Here is a 13,331-nt window from a genome sequence, read left to right as displayed (position 1 = left end):
TACTTATTTTATTGAATAATTGACATAAAGGCCTTGTGATCTCTATGGATTTTATGTATAAATCACGCTATTCTTTTCTTAAGGAAATTCAAAACAGTGATGAATAGGGTATTCAGTAATGTTTAGCTAATACATACATAGCCCTTAGTTCGTGTTTTAGATATTTGCTTGTTACATTCCCTGGTATATATAACTAAGAAAAAGCATTCACCAAGACAGATAGGGTTTCATCCTCTACTTGAATTATGGGACTGGCAAGGTTACTATTTCCACATATTTGTAGGGAATCAAACTATTACAGGGACTTATGACTAGAAAGATCACTTCAAATAAATTCAAGATTGTGATTAACAAAACCCTGCAGGCCAAAATGTCTAAATATGTATGTCTTCAATTTTGCTACAAAGTACATATAAACTCAATCTACTGAACAAAGAGATTGATATTATTTACTGATGGTAGATATTACTTAATGGCTTATATATTTCACTTCCTCAGAAGAGGGCTTACAATATATTATCAAGTAGGTGAGACTAGAGGAAGTTAAGACTCATAAAAGTATCCATTAATGCGAAACCATGCAGCCATTCAAATTTTATTACTTCCAGTTTAAATTCTGTGTCTCAAATAAGTTTTCTAAAAACATTTTAATAAAATTTTCTCTTATCGTGGAGATTTGAAAGTTAAAACACATTATTTTTAATATCGCTTACTGTTTTGAAACAAATGTGGATGAATATTTAAATTTTTCATTGAATTTAAGTGTGCAGTAATTTCATAGCTTTCCACTAGGAATTGTATGGAAGGCATTGACTGAGACTTTGTAGTTTACATTCATTTTTAAGGGATTTTATTGGATCTACCTCTTGACCTTTACTTAAATTGGTAATTTAAGCTCTATTACTTTGAAATTCAGCAAAACATGAATGATAGAGCTGAAGTTCAAGCTTCCATCCATAGAAGGGAAACACAGTTAGCAGATGCATGAGTATTGCCCTTATTTACAGAACAATTTAGGGAACTGTTCATTTGCATGTGCATCCTTTTAGAAGGTAAGACCTTCAGCATTGATCCATGTTGGATTTCATTTAAATTCCTGGTATGAAAAGCAAAGTTTTGAAACAGGAAGCTTTTATTTATTAAAGGCCTACAATCAAAGGAAAGCCTCTTGTTTTAAAAATAGGAATTAGTAGTAAAAAAGTAAATCAAAACAGACTTTCTGAATTTGTTTATTGTTTTTCCTTCCAATGGAGAATAGCCTGATTTAAATTTTATTTGTGATTCTGGAATACATTTGTGAAATATTAATATTTACAACGCTTAGAATACTGAGAACAGTTCCTGAAATGTGTTTTAAAATTTTAATCAGAAAAAGGTTTATGTGGCCAATAATTAATGAATGAACTAATTAAAAGAGTGGTTTTGTCTTTTACTGGGTCATGTGAGTGAATTAAAAACAAAATCACACTGGGGCGCCTGGGTGGCTTAGTCGGTTAAGCGTCCGACTTTCGCTTGGGTCATGATCTCGCGGTTCGTGGGTTCGAGCCCCGTGTCGGGCTCTGTGCTGACTGCCGGCTCAGAGCCTGGAGCCTGTTTCAGTCTGTGACTCCCTCTCTCTCTGACCCTCCCCTGCTCACGCTGTCTCTCTCTCTCTCTCTTAGAAATAAATAAAACATTAAAAAACAAAACAAAACAAAATCACACTTTACAAAGTTCATTCCAATGCCATTTTTAGAAAGAGCAATAATTTAAAAACCTTTTAATATATTATGAATTCCAAAAAAAAACACCTTGCATTGATTTTATTTAAATTTCATATGAAATACCTGTAGTAGGCTTAGAAAAGTTCATCACATTGACTTTATTTGAATAAAGCTTTAAAATATTTTTCGTTTCTTTCTTTGTGTCTCCAAACAACTCTGCTAGTAGAGTTATATTGCATATGCAAAGATATTTTATCTGGTTCATATGTAAGTTCAAAATAAGTATTTTCAAATAGTATTTTTTGTGATAACAAAATGGAATCAATGATCATGATTTTGCTCTTTCTGGGGAAACTCTCATTGAGATATATAATTATACCAAGATGTTAGCAAAAGATATTAGCATATCTCCAGATTATAATTATTCCTAAAATATCTAATTATACATATCCATTTCTTTTAAAGTCTCAAATATCGATTAGTGTAGAAGAGTGGGAAGACACTAAAGACTCCAAAGAACAAGGTCATCACCGAAGCAACCACCGCAACTCAACATCCAGTGACCAGTCAGACCATCCCTTGCTACGGAGAAAGAGCATGCAGTGGGCCCGAAGACTGAGCAGAAAAGGTCCAAAACACTCTGGTAAAACAGCTGAGAAAATAACCCAGCAGCGGCTGAACCTCTACAGGAGGTCAGAAAGACAAGAGCTTGCTGAACTTGTGAATAATAGAATGAAACACTTGGGTCTTTCTACAGCAGGATATGGTATGCTCTTTAAAAGTATTGTGTGATATGGACTTGTGATTTCTTGCCATGGTCGTTGTATAGTTGGTTCAAATTTAGTAAGTTAAGAATCACACTTTTGTTTCAGAGGCCAGTTGAAAAGAGCTGCTGGCATATATCTAATATAGAAAACTATAATGAAAATAAAATTCAGTAAATGCAAAAAAAGTGTTAAGTATTTGCTTAGTTCTCTAGGCACTCTGCTGAACCTGTTACATGATTTATCTTAATTTTATTTTACACCAAAATCCTTCCATTTTAGAAATAAGAAAATTTAGTCAATAACTTGCTTAATTAGCTTGCTAATAGTGTGGCTGAGATTTATAACCTGTTCTTCATGCTCTTACACATGCATGTGCGCGCACACACACAAACCACATCTTATTCTAGGATCTGGGATAAAATGAATTTGAGGCATGGGCAAGTAACTAAGTGTACCAGCTACAGGTGAACTGAAATGTTTCTATAAAATTTGTTTAGTTTTTGGTGGTCCAGAAACAAAACTCTCCAAAAGTTTTAATTTGAAACTCAAACAGTATTTGATATCATACAGTGTAGATTTGTATCAGTAATTATTAAGTTCCTATGTTGATCTGTGACTGTGGTATAGACCAAAATGCACAGCTGAAATAAATACATCAAAGATCATTTAAAAATATATTGTTTACTACTCTATGAATTTTATTAAAAAATTTAGTCACACTTCAGAGTAAAGCCAAAATGATAAATAAAGTGGTTTTGTTATATATATGTATATCTTGGGTAAATCAGAAACTAAGATAATGTATTATTCAGGTTAAGGATAAAATGGAATGCCCTCTGTATTTGCCCTCAAAGTCTCAACTTGAAACAATGTACATAGGGAGAAATTTTAATTATTGAATTAGATAGAGTTTAAAAGAAGTTAACCTGTGTTTCTCTAAACAAGAAAAGGAAACATATTTACTGAGTACCAACTCTGTGCCAGGAACTGTGCTAGGTTCATTATGTGTATTTTTTCATTACTCTTCAAAGCCCTAATTGGATAGGTGTCCCGTTTTACTCTAAGAATTTGAAGCTCAGAGCTTAAAGACCTTGCTCAAGGACATACAGCTGAAAAGTAATGGAGTCAGGATTCCGCATGTAATTGAAATAATTATTTTTTACTTACTAAAATGTGGTACAGACTCATCCATGACCAATAATTTTAGTATGATCACGCAAGTCTTACATTAAGAAATAAATTAAAAGAAAAATTGATCTTTTTAAAAATTATATGAATAGCTCTTTGCTAATTTGATGACACTAAGTATGATTGTATTTCGTATAGAACTATAGTCCTATATTTATGTGTACTTTTGTTAGTTATTATTCAGCTACTCTTTCTTTTTTTGGAAAGTTCTAGTAAATGATTGTTCATCCAAGTTCCAGCTGTGTTTCATGAACATTATAACCCAAGGCTGGTCCTGTAAGCAGTGTGGCAGATAACAGTTTGACTCTAAGAGACACAAAAATGCATGAACTGGCTGCATGGGAGAATCATCAGGGAACATATTATGTTTTTGCTAATGAAACTTCTATCAGGTACCTTGCATTTAGTTATTCTCTGTGTTGTGTTTTTTTTATATAAATTTGTTAATTTAATTCTCACACTAATTCTTACAGAAAGGAAGAATGGATATTGTCCACCTTATTTTTGTTTGCTCTCTTTTCCTTTTTCTTTCTTTCTCTCTCTGTCCATTTTAACCATCTATCCACCCATAGATCCATCAATACGTTCTAAAGCCATGTACTGGACACCTTTAATAACATAAAGATTATGAAAATAGGACTTGAGATTTAACACATCATGGACTTACTGGACTTCTCCATGTGTTCTTAACTCACAATAATTCATCCATGCAACAGATACTATTGGGCTGCACTGGGAATAGAATAATGACCTATTCAGATAGGACTTCTGCATTTATGGGACTTATATTTTAGTATTAGCCAGTAGATTTATCAAATTATTTAACCCCTCCAAGCCATTTTTTTTTATCACTGTGAAATGGAAAAAATAATACCTGTCTCATAAGTTTCTTGTGAGGGACAAATGGGATAATGAATAATGTCTTTAGCTCAGAACTGGCATTCAGTTAACACCACAAATCTTCCATCTATCTAGTTAAGTACTGTATGTATATCTGTGATTTATAAATAAAAAGAGTTAAGTTGTTTTCTTTTCCCACCTCAAAAAACAAAACAAAACAAGACAAAAACAAAAACAAATTTTGCACCCTCTGAGGCAATGTTGCCTCCATTGAGGATGTATGCTTTAAACCAATTATTATTTTGCATGTTTGCCTTCCTTCCTTGAGAGAAAGGGAATGTCTTACTCATCTTTTCATCTTTGTATCCCCAACATATTACACATTTCCTGACACATAGGAACCCAGTAACTGCACATTGAATGCGTGAACAAATGGAGTGCTTACAGGTGAGAAAACAGGGTCTCAAATATAAGTGATTTCCTAGACTACTAGACACTCAAGTCAGTACTTTAAGACTTCTGACTCTATGTCTATTTATGTTTCCACTATACCACTTGTTCTTTGTACATATTGTCAATATTTTATGGTGATTTATAGTTGAAAAACATTTTTACATACTTTAAAAAATGCATGATGATTAATTTAACCACAAGTTATAATTTGCTTTTTTCTGAGTTAGATCTGGCTTGCTCTAAAAGAATGAATAGATTACTTTTAACCTGTTGGATATGAGACATAAAGGAGAGGGAAATGGAAGAGTCAAAAGATGACTTGTGAGAGCTCTTATTTGAATATTAAGTATATGGTGGTGACATTCACTAAGCTTAGAAAAAGAAGACAAGTATGTTGGGGTAAAAATAATAAATTTAACTCAGTGCCTAAAAGACTTCCAGTAAGTGATACTGTGAAAGAAGCTGAATTTCTGCTATCTGGTGCTCAAGAAAAAGAATTGAGATGTTGTGTAGACTTGAGACCCTATACGCTTTAAGGGCATTTGGATTTTAATTAAAATCATAAGAGTAGATGAAATAACCTCTCATAAAGGGCTATAAGAGAATTTTGGAAAACACATTTCAGAAACGTTAAGGGAAGAAATATGTTTTTAAACACAAGAGACTAAAATGTCTATAACAGAATTGCCCAAAAATGTGCCATATTACATTAGTATGCTATCAATTTATTACATGTTTTATCATGACACTCATCCTTTATACTTTCAGAAAGCCATGTGGGGCCTGGGGTGGTTAGAGGCATTCCTCAGGCTGGTTACGTCCAACCATAAGCAATTTTGTCTGTTACTCCAATGTGAGTGCAAATATCATTTCTTTTGTATTCTATGATGTGAAAAAAATGTTGGAAAGTATTGGACTGAGATATAAGAAGCAATGATTAATAACGCCAAAGAGTGTTTTTGAGTATAGTGTTATGTCATTGATGGACCATGGTGAAAGTAGTATCGATTAAGTGTTATGTGTACAAGTCAAATTTGAGTAGCTTGAGGAACAATGTGAGGTAAGGATTTGAATACAGTGTATTTAAATATATTAGGGACCCCAAGGTATTGAAAATGTAATCTATCTCATTGTTCCACCATCTATTGCTTCTATTGCCGAAGTCATATTACAGTAAAAGATAAATGCGGGAACTATGATTATTTTGTCTGCATTCCATCCAGCAAGTAGGAGGGAGATACCAGAGAACAAAAGGTGGTCTCTTCAATTAAAACATATTATCAAATAATTATACACATTTTTATATACACAATAATTAAACACATTTCTGTTATGCCCATTGGAAAAGAATGTGTCTCGTTTTTAATGGCCCAAACCTAACATTACAGAAGACAAGAAGAAAGACTATGTAGAGACAACTATCTGTCTGCCACAGTAGAAATCATTGTGAAGGAGAGGTGAGAAGATGGAGCTAACTGCATGGGAAAGTGGAGAGGGAAGAGAGACTGGTTTGAAGATGAGGGAGATGTGAGCATGTTATTATTAAGACTGAACCATTAATGAAGAAGTTGAAAATACAGGAAAAAGATCATAGGTGGAAGCCTTAGCTTAGATATTTGGAAATGAGGAAAAATACTTGTTTTAAATGCAGTAAACTTGTAAGTATTTTGACAGGAAGGTGAATAACATTTTATGTGATATTACATAGTATACATTATATGGACAATATTATTTTCTAAATCTAAAAATTCAATTCTGGAACATATCTAACCCCAACGGTTTGGGAGATGGAATTTGAAGACCTATATATTTTGGGGAAATAGCTGAAGTGAAAACCACAAATTCTGCTTGCTTTCCATTCAGTTTCGGGGGGAAATCTCAATATAATTTTTAAAACTTCACCTCAAAGTTCATGGCATTGTATACTAGCTAGCCATGTGTTTTTAGGCCAAGTTACTATCTCCTTGAAAATCATGTTTTTTAACCATTAAACAAGGATAATAAAGGCTTCCTAAAGGGATGTAGTGTAAAATAGTAAAATGTATGTGAAAAAATTTAATCTATTAGCTATAAGGCAAATATGAATAATTATAATTTTATGTTCATAACTGGCCTTATTCTTCAACAATATATTTAGAATGGCTGTCACACTCACAAAAAATTATTCTTTCCAACTACTGACCGATTCTTAATGATTAGCCCACAGAATGGCACACACTACTAAGTATAGATTGGCAAGCAAGTCTTCCTAGTGTGACTGCTACTACAGGTGCTCGCTAGTTTTCACATGGATTGCTGTCAGTTTCATACTGTTACTAAAAGATGAAACCCCAAGGAAGAAAAAAAAATTTTTCAAGTAACAAAGAGATAACTACTAGCTACACACTGGCTTTTGTCACATCTACCAGAAAGTCTTAGTTTCCTTCTAAAGTAAATTTATAATTGTCTAAAACAATGAACAGAGTAAACAACGTACTGTTTGTAGCTAATTTGGAGACTCAATTCTTAATTATTCTCCTTCTTATGGGAAAGAAATAAGCAAAATTAATAAAAAAAAGGATTGTTATTCCCACCCAAGTTATGATAGATAAGGTGGTGGTAGGAGGAAGAGGAGCAGTAGTAACAGTAGTAGTAATAGTAGTAGTAGTAGTAGTAGTAGTAGTAGTAGTAGTAGTAGTAGTAATAGCAATCATGAATTTCTCATACTCTTTTGTAAGTCAATGATCATTTTTATATAACTTTTTAACAAAAATTTCCCCAAATCTTAGTAAATAAGTCAGGTACCTAATTTAGTACAAATTTTTTAAATAAATTTATTCTAAAACAAGTTACCAAAAAAGAAAAAAATCACCATAGCTAAATATTTCTTATAGAATGTTTTGCAACATTTAGTACTTAGAAGGAATAGTATCTGAGGTCACTATAATAACTTCATCAACATGTTAGTATTTCAAAAGAAACTGATATTAAATTTTTGTTGTTCTGAAATGTATTATTTAACCTTTTCCAACATAAATGAATACAATAATATTGATATGTACAGTCAGTATACTTCCAGTATAGATTCCTAGAATATGAATATTTTATGTTACTCTTTATTTCTGGATTCATTCTCATGAAAAGTCAATCAGAAATAGAAGGATACATAGATGTGCTTGTTTTATGTTAATCTCATTCTATATAGAGAATATTAATAGAAAAATAGCAAACTCAATGATTTCTCAATAGAAAAGTAATGAAGTTTTCAATAGTTGCTGACATGATAATGGTTTCTGGTAAATGAAAATATTTGAGCAATGAATTTTTTATATATCCCTAAATATAAACTATACAGTTTTGCTTCATGGAGTTGTAGCATGTCCTTCCCAGAATATTAATTTTTCAATAATATCAATATTTTTACATAATTTAACACCATAGTCAACTTAGTTGCACTTAAGTATACATATATTTTATCATTATGACTAGAAATTCAAATGCTGTGTTTTAGCATGTGAGTAAGAAAAATGTGGCCAATTTGAATAAAATGAAATATGTTTTTCCACTGACGAAAATGTTAGTTGGTTGAATGAACTTTTTACTCAGCATATTATTGAGAGAGCAAAGAATGGCTTCCTAAAAGCATTTGAAAAACAAAAAGAAACTTCCAATTATGAAGACTATTTATGCTGTCAATTCAAATAACTAGAAAAAATATAAATCAATAATGTGCAGATGCTTGGACAAAAAAAAAAAAAAAAGCATAACTGTGTCCTGAGAAAAGGGAATCAAATGAGTTCAGCTTTATACAGGCTGAAAGCCAAGTAGATGGACCTGAAATAAAATATATGTGCATTTATATGATCTTTTCCCATAGAAACAGAAAAAGATCCAGAAAAGCATGAATATTAAAGTAGTTTTTACAGTATGGTTTATATGTTCAAAATGGTAGAGGAAAACAGAAGCATGATATGGAAAGAAACTGAAGATTAAAAGATACCATACTGAATTTCCTAGAGGTCAGAATTTATGGTTCAATATTAAAAATGAAATGTATGCTGAATGGTGTTACCATCAGAGTAGCTATTGCAGAAGAAATATCAATGAACATAAAGCCATAGCAACAGACTATCCAAAATGCAGAATAGAAAAAGAAAAAGAAACTTGAAAAAATAGAATGTCACTTACTGGTGGGACAGGATCAAGTAGTCGTGTAATTGATGTCTCAGAAGGAAAGAAGGGAATGGATATTTGAAGAAATAATGACCAGAATTTTTTCAAAGTTGATGGAAACTTTATTCAAGATCTTCAATAACACTTGAGCAACATAACAAACTAAATAATGCCAAGACACAATATACAAAATTGCTGAAAGCCAAAAATAAAAGACTTCAAAAGGAACCAGAGGAAAAAGACATTTTATAAATGAAAATCAAATACACTTCACTCTTAAACAACACAGGTTTGAACTATGCAGGTGCACTTGTACATAGATTGTTTTCAGTATATATACATACAATACTGTAAATATATTTTCTCTTCCTTATGATTTTTTTTTTTTTTTTTTTTTTTTTTTTTTTTTTAATGTTTTATTTATTTCTAGGAGAGAGAGAGAGAGAGACAGCGTGAGCAGGGGAGGGTCAGAGAGAGAGGGAGTCACAGACTGAAACAGGCTCCAGGCTCTGAGCTGGCAGTCAGCACAGAGCCCGACGCGGGGCTCGAACCCACGAACGGCGAGATCATGACCCAAGCGAAAGTCGGACGCTTAACCGACTAAGCCACCCAGGCGCCCCTGATTTTCTTTAAAACATTTTTTCTTTAGCTTACTTTATTGTAAGAGCACAGTACATAATACCTATAACATACATGTGTGTTAAGTGACTATTTTATTGGCAAGGCTTTTAGTCAACAGTAGGCTATCAGTAGTTAAGTTTAGGGGGAGTCATAGCTTACAAGCAGATTTTCTACGACACAGGGGGCTTGCAGTCCTAACTCTTGCATTGTTTAAGGGTCAACTGTACAAGGATGACACCAGACTTCTTGACGGAAACTTTGCAAACCAAGACACAATACAGTGAATACAACTTTAAATACAGTAAAAATATAATTCTAAAATAAAAGCGAATAAAGACTATTTTAGACAAACAAAAGGTGATCTGCCAGCATCAGATCTTCACAATGAAAGAATGTTGAAGTAAGTTCTTAGATGGAAGGAAATTGATGCCAGGTGAAAATTTAGATCTAAAAAGAAATGGTAGGGGCGCCTGGCTGGCTCAGTCAGAAGCACATGTGACTCTACCTTGGGGCTGTGGGGTCATAGGTTCAAGCCCCACATTGGGTATAGAGATTACTAAAAAATATAAATAAACTATTTTTTAAAGAAAGATAAAATGAAATGGTAAATATATGGGAAAATATAACATATATATTTTATCTCATAAATTTTGTTTAAAAACAGTTTACTGTTTATAACAGACATTTTAAGGTTCATAAAATATATAGAAGCAAAATGTATGGCAATAATAACTCAAATTATAGGAAGGGAGAAATGGAAATATAATGTAGTAAGCTTGTTATACTACATATGAAGTGGTATGTTATTTAAGCGTAGCTACTGAGAAGTTAAAGCTGTACCTTATAAACCCTAGAGAAGGAAACAGCAAAGTATAATGCACCAGTGTTTGTGAAAAAAATAAACAAACCATCCTTGCTTGTTTGTGATTATCTATGACTACTTTTACTTTACAGTGTAAAAAGTTTAATAAATACAACAGAGATCATATGGCCTGAAAAGCCTGGAATATTTACTATTTGGCCTTTTATTGGAAAACATTTGCCAAAATATGACCAGGAGAACATAAAAGTAACAAAATCAAAGAGTTATAACTAACAATCAATAGTGCGAATAAATTGGAATGATTATAAGAATAAATTTTTAAAATCTTAAAAACACAACTAAGAAGAGGGTAAATTTAAACCCAACTATACTGATATTTATATTAAATATAAATGGACAAAACATTTCAATTAAAAAGCAGAAGTCATCAGATTAGATCAAAAGAGGCAAACTCCCATTCTGTATTGTCTAAGAAACGCCCCTAAAATTTAAAGAAACAAATAGGTTAAAAGTAAAAACATAAAAATATATTTCATGCGATCATAAATCCAAAGAAAACTGAGTGGCTATATAAATATTAAAATAGATCCATGCCATAACATGGATGCTTGACAAACATTATGCCAAGAGGAAAAAAAGTCATGCAGAAACACACTGTAGACTTCTAGAAAAGTGATTGTTTTACAAATCACTGATTGCTAAGGGTTGGAGGAGTGAGAAGAACAATTGATAACAAAGGGCAGGTAGGAACTTTTTGGCATTATGGAAATGTTCTTTATCATAATTCTGGTATACCTTGCATTACCATATGAATTTGTCTAGACTCATTGTGCACTTGGAATTAGTGAATTTCTTTTTTTGTTTAACAGCAAGTCTATGAGATAAACAGAACAATAATGATTATCTAAGACAACTTAAACAATATGCTTAAAATCATATAAGAAGTTTACAGTAAATTTATTGTTATAAGTAAACCTTTAACTACAGATGCACAAGTCCTATTCTGAAGACTGTATTTACATTCTATACTGCTTCTCAGAAAATTGCTAAAAGGTCACTGAAGGAAAGGACTTTGCCTATCTTTTCATTGCTCTGTCTTCAGATTTAGAATTGTAATTGGTCTAATCATAGCCAGTTAACATTATTAAATGACTAAACTGTAGAACAAAATAATACATGTGTGACAAATTATGATTATCAACTATCACAAAAATGCATCCTATAAGTCATATGAAAATACTGCAGGACAACTACACAATTAGAAAAATTTATTTTTAGGTTGTGTAAATAGTATGTTCAATATATCTTCTTCAGCCTCAGATATTGTTTCAGGTGAAGTATCTTTAAATTTAAAACAGTGTGGTCAATTGTTAAAATGAAGAAAAAAATAAATATATTCTTTCCGAATCTTTAGATTTTCTGTGGTATATTTATTCTACTTTTTAAGATGATCAACTAGAGTCATAGTTTTAAATTTAGAAGTACTTCACCTGAAAACATACCTAACACATTTGAAAATGTAATTAATGTTCTATTTAAAAATGGGTGTACCTATACTCCTGACTTTGCAGACAACCTGTATTATTTTGGCCCACATCACTTAATACAGAATATCTGTTATCAGAGTATTGTAAGAAATGAGCATTTATTGAGAAGCTCCCATTCCCCAGGGACCCGCAATAACTCTGAAAGTCAGTACTTGATGGGGGTGGGGGAAAGGCGCATGCAGTGGAGAAAGCATTTTAGCAAAACAAAACGACTTTACACATTGAAAAAATATGTTCTTAGAAACATTACTCACTTTTACTTTCATTATTTTTGTTTTTTAATTCTCTATCAATTAAAAAAATAGTGATAAAATAGGGGTTTTGGTCTTTTAATATTTATAAAAGATAATAGATTTTAAAAGGTTAGGAAATATTTCATACTGTATTTTAAAAGGAAAATTGAGTCTAAAGTAATTAGTTTTGTGTCTGAAGCTAGCAGGTGATGGAGTGGCTCATAGTAGAATTGGAACTGAAGAATTTCTGAAACTTGGCTTTACATCATGCTACTTGTTTTACTAATAGTTTCATCTAATCTTTATTTCTTAATGGTTTATATGAAGAGAGGTTGTGAAAGTCCTGATTTTTATCTTATATATCATAAAATAATTCTAAATTACTGGAAGGTAATGAAAATTACTTGAAATAGAGGTAATTAAACAGAAGGATTCTTTTATCCTTATTTCTAACCATCTTTTCCCCCTAAAATAGACTGGTAAGTTCAGTAAAATTGACAAAAGAGTTGTACTCATAAGCATAGCTTGGTACTAAACTGAAACAAGTGAGCAAATTAGGTCAGCATTATAAAACTAGCCAGTTTTATAGTTGGATAACACATAATGTGTTTAGCAGTTTAGAGGTGGGAAAATGAAGTCATCATTGGGTTATCCTATTACTGATTATTTGTATTATTGGACTGTATAGAATAAATAAGCACTGTGCAACTGAGAGTATTTTCCTCAATGAGGTTTCTTATAGTGACTGAAGAAAAACATACCCTCACTCTGAAACAATATCAGTTTTTTCATCTTTGTTTGCTTTTTTTCATCAGCATCCATTTATGTTGTCTCCCATCTAAAACAATCTCAGTCTCTCCTTCCCTCCCTCTTTCTCCCATCTTTCCTACCCCTACACGACTCTCCCCACTCTTTCAGGCTCACTAGCTATTTTTTCTTCCCTTCTTCCAAATTTCCTCCATTGCCATTTCTCCCAAACCATCATCTTTCACCTGGGCTTCTGT

At 32.2% G+C, this 13,331-nt stretch overlaps 1 protein-coding gene across 3 annotated transcripts in view; it reads left to right on the top strand.

The window, feature by feature from the left end:
- Nucleotides 1-13,331, top strand: part of KCNT2 (potassium sodium-activated channel subfamily T member 2) — a 355,813-nt gene that overhangs the window by 329,449 nt on the left and 13,033 nt on the right. For all 3 annotated transcript variants that reach the window (XM_039217452.1, XM_039217450.1, XM_039217449.1), the window contains one exon: nt 2,169-2,469. In XM_039217452.1, the coding sequence (XP_039073383.1) occupies nt 2,169-2,469 (301 nt within the window). The remainder of the gene's footprint in view (nt 1-2,168; nt 2,470-13,331) is intronic.

Source organism: Hyaena hyaena, unplaced genomic scaffold, assembly GCF_003009895.1.
Source record: "Hyaena hyaena isolate Hyena2069 unplaced genomic scaffold, ASM300989v1 scaffold_692, whole genome shotgun sequence".
Classification (NCBI taxonomy): Eukaryota; Metazoa; Chordata; class Mammalia; order Carnivora; family Hyaenidae; genus Hyaena; species Hyaena hyaena.
Note: the sequence above shows the minus strand (reverse complement) of the source record. Positions and strands in the feature narration are given on the sequence as shown.